This window comes from Balaenoptera borealis (genome assembly GCF_965194805.1).
Source record: "Balaenoptera borealis genome assembly, chromosome: 3".
In the NCBI taxonomy this organism is placed as follows: Eukaryota; Metazoa; Chordata; class Mammalia; order Artiodactyla; family Balaenopteridae; genus Balaenoptera; species Balaenoptera borealis.
This window is the reverse complement of record NC_138866.1, coordinates 173,582,726-173,595,356: the sequence shown is the minus strand read 5'-3', so window position 1 is coordinate 173,595,356 and position 12,631 is coordinate 173,582,726. Positions and strand designations below refer to the sequence as shown.

At 41.6% G+C, this 12,631-nt stretch overlaps 1 protein-coding gene across 31 annotated transcripts in view; it reads right to left on the bottom strand.

The window, feature by feature from the left end:
- KIAA1217 overlaps nucleotides 1–12,631 on the bottom strand; it is a 498,998-nt gene that overhangs the window by 116,425 nt on the left and 369,942 nt on the right. For all 31 annotated transcript variants that reach the window (XM_082385188.1, XM_082385204.1, XM_082385197.1 and 28 more), the window contains 2 exons: nucleotides 4,836–5,034; nucleotides 786–879 (listed from right to left, as the gene is read on the bottom strand). In XM_082385188.1, coding sequence (XP_082241314.1) covers nucleotides 786–879; nucleotides 4,836–5,034 — 293 coding nt within the window. The remainder of the gene's footprint in view (nucleotides 1–785; nucleotides 880–4,835; nucleotides 5,035–12,631) is intronic.

The following is a 12,631-nucleotide window of genomic DNA, read 5'->3' as shown; positions in this document are numbered from 1 at the left end:
TAGGGGGGAAGGTGCATCTGGAGAAGTTAATCTTTTTTTCTTCTCATTTTTACTGCAGAGGAATGTAGCGCTACGGTTAGAAACTCAATCCCTTTCTAATGGACTTGCATTAGTGTGATTTTACAATCTGCCTTTTCAGTTTCCCTGTTCTTTATTCTTCAAAATATCCCTGTGTGCTTTGAATGTCTGGATAATCTTCTACGATGATCTAAATCTAGAGAATTTTAGCTCACAAAGCATGCAGATTTTTGTACTTTGCCCTCAACACAATTCAGGTGACATTTGATAATATCTAACACTATTTGCTGTTATAACAGCAAACAGTCCTGAATTAGGAGGTGAATAATTTAATTAGGCTGCCAGGACTTGGAATAGCAGATATAAGGATATTAATAGATTCTACATGCAGTTATGCACGGGCTTTGTTGTTGTTGGTATGTTAGTCTTGTTTTAACTGGAGAAAAAACAGCAAGAGATCCTCTGAATAAGTTAATGTATTATGGACCAAGAACCCTTTCATGTACAGATTTTCAGGACCCCCCTGGAGTAAGGACATAACTAAACCCCATGCTTAGAGATGAATTAGGATGTGTGAAGCCCTGTTTCAATCCCTTTACTCCAAATGATCAGGAAATCCGATTTCTCTACCAATGAACAAATAATGAGTTATCAGACAAGAACCCCCCAAATCTGATGTTTGGGTGTGATTACACAGGGACCACACGCCAGGAGGAGGGATGGTTCAACCCACAGAATTAAAGTAAAAATAGAACCGGGACACTTACCCTCACGTCTCCGTTCACAGTTTTCGGTGTGTGGTTGAATGCATGGGCAGGATCCTTGTTGTACACTTTGAGAAGGGATCTGTCCTGAATGTTCCTGGAATCAAAAACATCAATAACTATGGCAGATGAAAGGAGCCTTATTTTGGCCATTTCCTTCGCCTGCCCGTTAAGAATCAGGTAAAAGACATCCACAGACAATCTAGCCGTTGTGTGCAATCAACCAGGCAAAAAGTTCTTTTACCATAAAAATAGGCAAAAATAAATATGGCAAAGGAGAAAAATGACTTCAGCTTTTCTTTCCTTTCCTTTTTTTTTTGGTTCCTCAGGAAAGTATTATTCTTTCCCCGTAGTTCTCCACCTGTAAATATCAGGTAGCATAAACCTTCCTTCAAGATTCTGGGCAATGAAAGCTAACACTTTAAGAAACAATAAAGCTCCCATATTTACAATACGTTCAAAGGGATTTGGTTAATATTTAAATATTTAATCATTTACTTTGCCCAGACACCTGGTTTTCTGCTTATCTCACGAATACATGCAAAGGAAAAATGTTTTTCCTTCAAACACCTTAAGCAAGGGAAAGAAAATGTATTTGCAGTCCAGAAAAGAAAAGTACCACAAAGATCAAAACTAGTATCTTTACAATGCCTTTTTTTTCTTCCATAGTGGACTTGTTTTTTTTTTGAAGGCATTTAAAAATTTCATTAGATTCTTCTCTCCATAGTGGATTTTTAAAAATACTGTTCTACATACAAGTTGAATTACAGGAAAAGCAGCGGATAAATTCTTCCACTGGTCTGTCTCTTCCTCTGAACCCACTTAGAACCCTGGAGTCACTCGTACTGCTGCAAAGGACAGAACCACAATTCGCTAAGAGCCTACCTCAAAATTATTTAAGAGCTTAGGAATGTCTACGAAGTCCTTCGCCCTCCATCTGCGGCTTTCATCAGCAGAAGGGCCACCCCCAGGAACGTTTAGCCCCGTCTACACTGTGATTCCTGCCAGCGCCAGCGTGGTGAGCTCAGGGAACCCTGTGCAGGAAGACACGTTCCCTTCCTCCAGCTGCAGCCACGTGTTTTGTGGGCTGATCGCAATCACTGGGGTTATTGGGTTGTGTTTCTGTTTTCAACGAAGTGGAGCATCCTTGGACTAGGCTTGCCTCCCTCCATCAAATATCCGTCAGTGGTTGCTTTAAATCAATGACTAGCCCCAGCTTCCATGGTTGCTCCGAATTTCAAGCAGCTCATTAGAAGTCTGCTTAAGGGGAGGCGTGCGGTCCTTGCTATTAGAAGGGACTAAGTTACTAGGAGGGGAAGAGGCTGCGGAAGAAAAGGATGTGGGGATTCACTGCAGGAACTCACCCTGTGGCTGGGAGGAAGAGGAGGAGGGGGCAAAGTCCCAAGGGACGATGTAAAGAAACTGAAAACCTTACTTGAGCCATGAAAAAAACTTAGTGTGGGTCTGAAGGTATTTAAAACACAGGAGGTTGATTTATTAATTTAGAAACATGTTCATCCAAGATGAACCAACAGTAAAGGCCCAGCTTGCGTTTACCATGGCAACATTTACAACACAGAATTTCAGCCTAAACTCTGTAGCATTTCCCTAAGTAAAAAATGGAGAACCCAACACCATGATGAAAGAGCCAAATGTTTAACAAATATACCGTCACTTCAAAAATACTGGATGTGAAATGAAATTTGTCTCTGGGTTTAGAAGACTAAAGCCAGTGTCTTCAGGTAAAATCTACATGCTACATTTTTTTTTTTCTTGCAAGGAGCGAGGTTCTATTTAATGCTGATGGTGAAATAAAATAAAATAAAATATACTTGAGGCATTTTATGCATAAAAGCAAAGAATAATAATTCTTTGGAAAGGACATACATGTGATCATCTCACATAAATATTATAATCATCACCACATAAACACATTTTATCCACTTAAATATTTTTAGATCCACTTTTTATATGTAAATCAAAACACTGAAAAGTAAAATTATAGACAAATTTATAAACCAATGACTTTCCACTTCTTAAACATTTTAAATGAGATTTTTAAAAAATCAGGCTATCAGTACCACAGCCTAAGAATCAAGGAGACCATCACTTTTGCGAATAGAAATGAACTAACTGAAAATTATTATTGTTTGAAGTGATCACTTCTCTCAAGCTCTGCTTTCATTTATTGGGTTGGCCAAACAGTTCATTCAGGTTTTCCATAACATCTTACGGAAAAACCAGAATGAACTTTTTGGCCAGTCCAATATTTTATCAACTGAATTTGCATCAGGAAGGATCATCTCAGTTTGGAAGTTTTGGGTACCTTTTCCTCTTTGTCGTCCCTCCCATTTCTCTTTTTGTGACTACGTCACAACATTCCCAAAGAAAGTGTGCAGAAAGTCTTAGTAGTCATACTCTGAGGCTTGGGAAAGCCTCTAGAAAATCATGACTCATTGTAATACAAAAATTCTTGCACGGGCTGCAAGACAGTGGGGTCCAACTGCTTACAATAATCTCATCAGCCTTGAGCTCCACAATCAAAAGTGGCTTTGTGTAGTTTCATGTATATTTATTATTACCATATCCCTCAAGTTCTCTAACTGCAAAACGCAGAAATTCAAGAAGATGGTTGTCCGCGTTAAAACACTACATGAGATTATATTACTGTGAACATACTCTCTAAATATCATGTGATTACTTCACGTTTAAGTTTATGCTTTGTAAATTCAGGATTTTTTTGGTGACAGCTTGATTAATAATTTATTTCAAAAAACAAGCGTGAATTTTCTGAAACCCATGAATATTCAAACATGTTTTTAAAAAGCAGGAAGGTTGGGTAACAGATATAGCATCTATACCTTAGGGCATGTGTCGAACCTTGAAAGCTCTAAATTACTCATACACCTTGGTACACGCCTAAATATGTCATTTCAGATCACTGTTAGATATTTATCAGTTTACATTTATTATGCACTAAAGGCATATTTTTAAAAAGTAGTTCCTATTAATCCCATGATGAAGAAACAGGAAAGTCTGCTATCCCCACAGGGAAGAGATCCAGAAATCCAACTTGGGGCCCAGATGAGTTGAGGGGAGAACATTCTGAGGGAATAAAAAATTCTTGGCCAAGAAAATGGACAGTGAGGTTTGGGTCTGGGCTTAGAAATTAATTGGCTACATGATCTTGAGTAAGTCTTAACTTTTATGCATCTGAGTTTCTGGTCCCATCAAATGAAAGGGCTGGATGAGTCGCTCAATCATTTTTTCAGCTCTAAAATGTTCAGCGGCTATACTAGCGACTGCTTGCTTGTGTTGATTTAAGTCCTGTTTCTCAGGCTTGTTTGGCTAGAAGAGCTCAGATGGTCCCTTCTGTTCTATGCACAACACCACTGCGGTCGATAAAGATGTTTCTCTTTCCGTGCCACATGCCACAGCATGACTCCATTTAGCCTCGTTTTAGAGTACATATTACTAGGAGCCCAGGAGAAAGCTCACCAAGAAAGTGGGATCCTCTAGTAAAGGCCAACTATTTAAGAAACAAATGGAAAAGGAGAATACTTCTTAGCCTCCTTTCTTGTGGACAATAGCATAGAGTCCACTGCTTTTATTCTAACTTGTTCGTATAAAGAATAGGCCCAGTGAGATCATTACCTAAAATGTCCACAGGCTCTGTCTGTGACGACAAGAACCCTTGAGAAGGAGTTGGTTAAGTTCCACCTGTAAGTATAACCTTCAACGCATATGATCTTTCTGGGCCTTAGTTCCCCTAACTCTTAGATAAATAGCAGACTGGCTCATTTCTTCCATTCCTTTCAGGTGTAACATGCAAAGATCTGTGTGGGAGAAGTCTGTCCTCACCTTTGTAAACCAAACCTTGTCAATGAGTTCTAGAAAACCAGATAGTGGTTTCACACCTTGGTAAAATAAACCTGCCCATCAGGACAACAGGTGTGCTTTCTTCACTGGAACACAAAGAGATAGGGAGTCGGTACCAACCGTCAACGCAAGATGGTAGACACACGCACACGAGCAAATGACGTAACTGCTTACCTGACATCATTTAGCTCATAATAGACATTTCTGCTTTCATCTTTGATGTAAATGGCGATACTGGGCGACTCCAGCATTTTCATGGTGAGCTGCTGTGGAAAGGCACTTACGAAGAGAGCACGGATTGTGTCTGCACTTGTAATTTCGTTCGGCATCCTGAGCTGCTTGGTTTCATCTCCATACTGGAGATAAAGAACCCCTGCACACAAGATGGACACAGCTATCAGTCACAGACCAAGACTCACACAACACACAGCACAAGCTAAGCCACTTCTGCCCTACCACAGGCAGGAATGTTCTGGACACGCTTGCAAAGCACGTCACAAGAGACATGTGTTTGGAATTTCCAAGAAACGCACTCTCTGGTTATGATGTAAATACCCACTTTTATTCTTTGGAGTCCGGGCAGGTGTTAAAGAGGCTCATTTTCAACTATTTTAAAACCAAAAGGACAAGAAGCTAACCTTTGGTAACCTAAGGCAAAAGACAATACTCAATTCCCTTGAAAGGTATATTTAGGAATTGGACCCCATTGGGTGAATTTTTTCCCATGTGTTTCACTAACCAGGAACACAATCATTATAGCAATAGGTAAACAACATAGGTTATGTCTTTACGTCCATTCAGAAACGTTTTAAGTGGAAATGCTACAATATTTCTGTGGCTCTAATACATATTGAATGTTTATATCAAATGAAAATATCTACAATACAAGAGTCTGGTGCCCCAGTGTGTCAGAAAGAAAATGGAACATATCAGTTACACAAAGAACAACACAAGCACAGGGTCATAGCATGTTAAATTCCCAGGGGGCATGTGGCTCCCCACGAACCATGCCTCCCAGCCATCATGCCCCTGTGGCGTGTCCCTTCCCACGTGGAGTCTGGGCTGGGCCATGTGACTTGCTTTGGCCAATGGGACACTAGCAAGTGTGATGCAAAATGGAAGCCTGATATGAGTTTGCACAGGAGAGCTTGCCTTCTTGGTGAGCGTGGTCTTGGACGCTCCCTCACGGAACCAAGCTTCCATGGAGTCCAACCGAGGCCACATGAAGAAGAACGGAAGCCCCGACTGATGGTCCCCACTGAGCACCCATTCTCCAGCCAGGACCACTGGCCGGTCATGTGGGTGCACCACCTTGAGAGGGGAACCCTCAGTCCCAGGAGAGCTGTCCCAGCCGATGTCCCGTGGAACAGAAATGAGATGCCCCCTCCAAACACTGCCCAAATGGCAGAATCATGAGCAAATAAACAATTGTGGTTGTTTTAGGTCACTATGTTGAGGGTCACTTGTTGTTCAGAGATAGATAACTGCGTCGGGACGGAAGATCTTGACATTTCGTTTGAATCCTACTTCTTGTGAAACTCCTGAGGCACTCTACCAGTACCAATAGAGTAATTTTTGGCAGGAGAGACTCAAAATAGAACGGCATGTGACTTGTGCTTAAATATGGCAGTTCATGTAACCAATTTATGTCCATCTCCTTCTGAAATTCCATTCAGATGACAATGAAGAATTAAAAAAGCGTAAATCAAAGAATGAAGGGGATGAGAGAGGAAACAACAGCAGACAAGAGAAAGCTGACACGTAGGTCTTCAAGCACAGAACTCTGCATAACGGCAGGGCCAGGGAAGTTCAGGAGAAGAGGCACCAGATCCTTCTGAAGCTAAGAATGCAGAGTGAGTGGAAAGCATGAGGGCCGGCTGAATCTTTGTAATGGTGCAGCAAGCTTCCTCCATCCCCCTGTCTACCCCATTCAGCCAAGCGATTTCCCAAAGCCACAGCAGAACCACTGAAGAGGTTGAACCAACGGACTGGATTCTGGGTCACGAGGCACAAGGGAAGGTGCATGAGGTACCCTCTGACAAAATTCTGGCAAAGGGCTGGCATCTTGGTCAGGAAACTGGAGGAAAGCTGACTGTCCTCCAAGAACAGAGCAACAGATTTTTGAGGGTAAGGTTTAGATTCTGTCCGGTCACTCCATCGTGAAGCACCCTGGGCTGTATATAAAAGCTTCACTGAGTACAACCGTGCCTCGCTTATGCATGAACAGACTAGCAAGGGTTAATAGACATTTCATAAAGCCTCTTTCATGTGAGAAATAAACAGAAAACAGAAACTCAGAAGAGACGAGACAGTCCAAGAAAAGGGGAAATTCGGAGAGCAAGAGCGAGCTCTGGGAACCATGAGAAAAGAAATGACAAATTCAGCAGAGAAGAAAAAGTTGACGAAATGTCAAAAAGGGCAGCAAAATGACTAAGAGACGGGAAAAGGTGAGAAGCAGTAAGCACAATAGAGAATTACTTCAGAGCCTCTCAATTCCTAATACTGGGGATTTGGGTAAGGAGGTCAGGAGAAACAGAGCAGTTTTCCAAAAGTATTATAAGATTTTTCTTTTCTCCCCAAACTGAAGGACATGAGGTTGGAGACTGAAAGCGTTCATGAAATGCTCAACACGCTCAGGCTTGTCACTGAGACCTTCCAGATGGCAGGGGAAAAACAGAGGTTCCTACAAGTTCCCAGTGGGTGTGGAGAAAAGTCACAAAGGAAGAAGCAGGAGTCAGAAGGGCATTCGCTTTCGTAACAGCAGCCCAGAAACCAAAGACAATGGAGACACAGCCTTGAAAATCCGGGAGGAAATATTTTTGATCTAAGTCTATATTTATCCAAACCATCAATCAAGTCTTTCATTAAAGTCAGCTTCCCAGCGAGGCCTCCCCTCACCACCTTCTCCAAAATTTCAGCACCCACTCTGTCTCATATTTCATACCCCATCCCTGCTTCGTTTTCTTCCTGAGTGTTTTTCACTATACACTATAACTCATATTTTCATTATTACTACTGTTTATTGTCAGTCTCTCCTGCTGAAATGGAAGCTCCATGAGGCCAGGGATTTAAAAAAAAATATCCAATTCCTCTTGTTTCCTTTTAATTTTTTATTATGTATTTATTTATTTATTTGTTGGCTGCACCTCACGGCTTGCGGAATCTTAGTTCCCCGCCAGGGACTGAATCCGCATCCTCAGCAGTGGAAGTGCAGAGTCCCAACCACTGGACTACCAGGGAATTCGGCCAGGGATTTCTTTAAAAATGTTTTTTGTTGTTGATGTTCACCAGGGTATCCTTAGTACCTGTGATAACTAAAACTAAACTAACTAAAAACATAACTACCATACGACCCAGCAATCCCACTACTGGGCATATACCCTGAGAAAACCATAATTCAAAAAGAGTCATGTACCAAAATGTTCATTGCAGCTCTATTTACAATAGCCAGGACATGGAAGCAACCTAAGTGTCCAACATCGGATGAATGGATAAAGAAGATGTGGCACATTTATACAATGGAATATTACTCAGCCATAGAAAGAAACAAAATTGAGTTATTTGTAGAGATGTGGATGGACCTAGAGTCTGTCATACAGAGTGAAGTAAGTCAGAAAGAGAAAAACAAACACAGTATGGTAACACATATATATGGAATCTAAGGGGGAAAAAAAGGTCATGAAGAACCTAGTGGTAAGACGGGAATAAAGACACAGACCTACTAGAGAATGGACTTGAGGGTACAGGGAGGGGGAAGGGTAAGCTGTGACAAAGTGCGACAGTGGCACGGACATATATACACTACCAAACGTAAAATAGATAGCTAGTGGGAAGCAGCCACATAGCACAGGGAGATCAGTTCGGTGCTTTGTGACCACCTAGAGGGGTGGGATAGGGAGGGTGGGAGGGAGGGAGATGCAAGAGGAAAGAGATACGGGAACATATGTATACGTATAGCTGATTCACTTTGTTTTAAAGCAGAAACTAACACACCATTGTAAAGCAATTATACTCCAATAAAGATGTTAAAAAAAAAATGTTTTTTGTTGTTGATGTTCACCAGGGTATCCTTAGTACCTGTGATACTACCAGTGATATAGTAGGTTCTTAATAAATATTTGTTGAATGAATGAATGAATGAATAAATGACTTATTAGTCATCCAAAAGGAATGTTCATTTTGGGATCCATCTGGGCTATAAGAGCTTTTGCTGCATGATGTGAACAGCCTAGGGATCTCGTTCCTGGTTTGGATACACATGAGAACCACATTCTGAAGTGGCCATTTCCTTGATTGGAGTAGACCTTTTGCAAGATACTTAGCTTCTTCAGAGAGTTAGTTTTCTAGAATTTCCGTGCTGTTACACGTTTTTCAGTGTACAGAAAAAGCCTTTCAAGCCTGTCTGACCATAGATTGTGCAACGTCTGTGCCCCAAACGGGAGATGTGGTGACCGTCCATGTGATCGCTAATGTCATACCCAAAGGCCAAAACCACTCTTGAGGTCTGAGCCCCAACTATGCCTGGGTGGGGCCCCTGTACATGGGCCACTAGTGGCCTCACTACAGTCAAATATCACGGCCTCATTCCCCCAAAAGGGCCTGGTTTTCATTCCCACATCTGCATTCTGTACATGTGTGTGCTTGAAATAGAATTTGTAGGCTGCTCTGAGTGAAAAAAACAATTGGGCCTAAACTACAGTTACCTCAGGGTCTGGCTGGTGCAGCTGCCAGCTGGGTACACAAGTCCAGTTACAGATCATGAAAATCCAAAGAAGACGGAAAAGATGCCTTTACAAACAGGAGAATAGTCTTTTTACACTTGGTTCAGTCTGCCTTCTCAGTTCAGGAAAGGTATTTAGAAATGCTTAAACTCAGAAGGAATTCTCTTAATCTACGATGGCGTTTTGTTGGCACGGTGATGAGATTCAGCATGTTCTGGCATTCTTCCCTCGCTCTGAGTTAGTGCTGGCTGTTCCAGATTCAGAGGAAGTCTGAAGGACTTTAGATGATAAACTCCCTTTTTATGAGGAAGGGAAGAGGACACGGGAAATGCATTTATAGGATGTCTGCTCTGTGTCAGGAACGGTACACATGTAATTTCATTGAATCAGCATCTCTGATGAGGTCGGTGTAATGGCCCCATTTCACAGATAGGGAGAAGGAAGCTCAGAAGGTCCAAGTAACTTGCCACAAGTTACAGGTGGTAAAATGGCTTAACTAACTTATATATCCCACTTTGTCAATCCGCAGAAGCCACAATCTCTCCCTGGAAGCACACAGCCTCTAAAATTTTGCATTTAGCCACATCCATCCCCTCCAGCTGGCCTCTCTGGACCATCTTAGCTGTCCTCACACTTTTAGCCTGACCATCTGCTTGAAGATGTGGCAGCATCATGGGGGCAGCTTGGAAAAAATATTCCTGTCTTGAAGTCAACTGAAGTAAATGATGACACATGGTGAGAAATAACGCACATGCTGGGGGAGCAGGGGAAGGCCCAGAGCCCTGAAAGCGAGAGTGTTGAAAGGAACCTCACAGCACTTGCAGACCTTCTGAGAAGCCTGAACACTTGGGTTCTTCCATCTCAATGGCTCTGCAAATGGAACGTGTGTTTGTCACCAAGAACTCTTGGTGACATTTTGCAAAAAATTAAGTGCACTTGGCAGGTCACATCGTGTTACACATCCTCATAATTTTCTGAATCTCAGAATCCATTCCAGAATGCGGGACATCTTCTAAAATGTTCTTTTTTTTTTAAACGTATTTTTAAATTTTTATTTATTTATTTATTTATATTTATGGCTGTGTTGGGTCTTCGTCTCTGTGTGAGGGCTTTCTCTAGTTGCGGCAAGTGGGGGCCTCTCTTCATCGCGGTGTGCGGGCCTCTCACCATCGCGGCCTCTCTTGTTGCGGAGCACAGGCTCCAGACGCGCAGGTTCAGTAGTTGTGGCTCACGGGCCCAGCTGCTCCGCGGCATGTGGGATCCTCCCAGACCAGGGCTCGAACCCGTGTCCCCTGCATTGGCAGGCGGATTCCCAACCACTGTGCCACCAGGGAAGCCCTAAAATGTTCTTTATCTTCATATGGCATGCAAGGATTTTCACTGTGTGACCTTGCTAAGAACTGAATATTTATGTTCCTCCAAAATTCATGTTAAAATCCTAATCCCCACTGTGATGGCATTTGGAGGTGGGGCCTCTGGGAGGTAATTAGGTCATGAGGGTGGAGCCCCTTCCGCAATGGGATTAGCACTCTCATAAGAACAGACATGGGAGAGTTTCTTTTCTATCTCTGCTCTCTGGCTTGTGGGGATACAATGAGATGATGGCTAACTGCAAACCAGGAAGTGGGTCCTCCCCAGACACTTTGACCTTGCACTTCCCAGCCTCTGGAACTGTGGGAAATACATTGTTGTTGAAGACACTCCGTCTTCGGTAATTTGTCACAGCCGCCCAAACCAACTAAAACAGACCTCAGCCTCCCATCGCTGCCTTATTACCCCAAATCACGCCACATTCCCAGGACATCATAGTTGTACTGGACATTTTGCTGCTCTGTGACTTTATGAAGCACGCTCGCTCTCCACGCTGTGCCACCCACTTGGGGGACTTTCCCACCACTTCTTTGCGTAGCACGTGCTCTATCTCTGAGCCATCTTCCCCAAACACTCCGCCAACACTTTTCCATTAAGAATTGAGGAACTTTTCTCAAATATGTCTTATTGAAATTGCAAGCATGGCTTTTGCATTTCTGCGAAATTCTGCATTACAATTAGCTGTATTCATCAAAGGGTAATAGATAGTAAAGTGTTAGGCACATAATGCTCAAATATCTTTTAGTTGAAATGAATTCAATTCTCCCCGTATCGTGGCCAACTTAATCAGACGTAGGCTTGCCTTCTGGAATGCCTTCTACAGTTTCCCCTAAATGGCATTTTCTGCAGGCAGATGATGGTGACAATTCCAAATGACCTAAATTCCTCAACTTAAATTCCTCCGTTTCTCCAAATCCAGTTTAAGACTAGGCGAATCAATACACATTGGAACTGGCAAATGGCTAATGCCCTAAAAATATAAAGAGCTCTCAGAGTACTTTCTGATGGAAAACTAACAATTTTCACCTTAATAAGAAAAACATAAATATTAAAATAATAAGATAATAATTATAAGTAATAATGTAATAAGTAATCATTTACACCCATGAAATTAGCAAAAGTTTTTACAATAAAATAAACAGTGCTGACAGGAGCTGGGAAAATGAGTTCCCTCACAAACCACTGTTGGGAAAGTAAGTTGATACCACTTCTCCAAAGGGCTATTTGTCAATATGTGTCAAAAGCCCCCAAAATATACATATGGTTTGAGCCAGTAATTCAATTTCTACACATTTATGCACACAGATATACTTACCAGGATGCTCAAGAAAGCATCATTTATAAGAATAAGCGGGGGGGTGAGGGGGGAGGAAGAGTGGATTCCAACATTAGAGGATTCATTTAATAAATCAATTCATATAATAAATCCATTCACTGGAACACTACACTGTTATTAAAAGGAATTCTAAAAGAAAACGGCAATGAGAAAAAAATTTGTATTTTGTCAAGTGGCAAAGTATGTTATAAAACAGAAAGGAATTAGATTTTTAAAAAATCAATTAATCACCTTAATGGCAGTGATGGATCCAAGTTTTGTGGGTCCTGAAGCTTATTACAATTTTGAGGGACCTCTTTCAGAATAAGAATACAAAGTTAGAAACATAAAATTCATTATGAAAGTAAATCATTTATTTATAGGGGCCTGAACCTTGGTTTCATCAGGTTCATGGTTAAGTCTTCCTATTTGATGAAATGTCCAGAGAGGTTGTCTTTGGGTGGTAAGTTCTTGGGTGATGTTCTTTTCTTCATGATTTTCTATATTTTTTATATTTTCTCAAATTAGCATGCTTTGATTTGATCATCTTAAAAGATGACCCT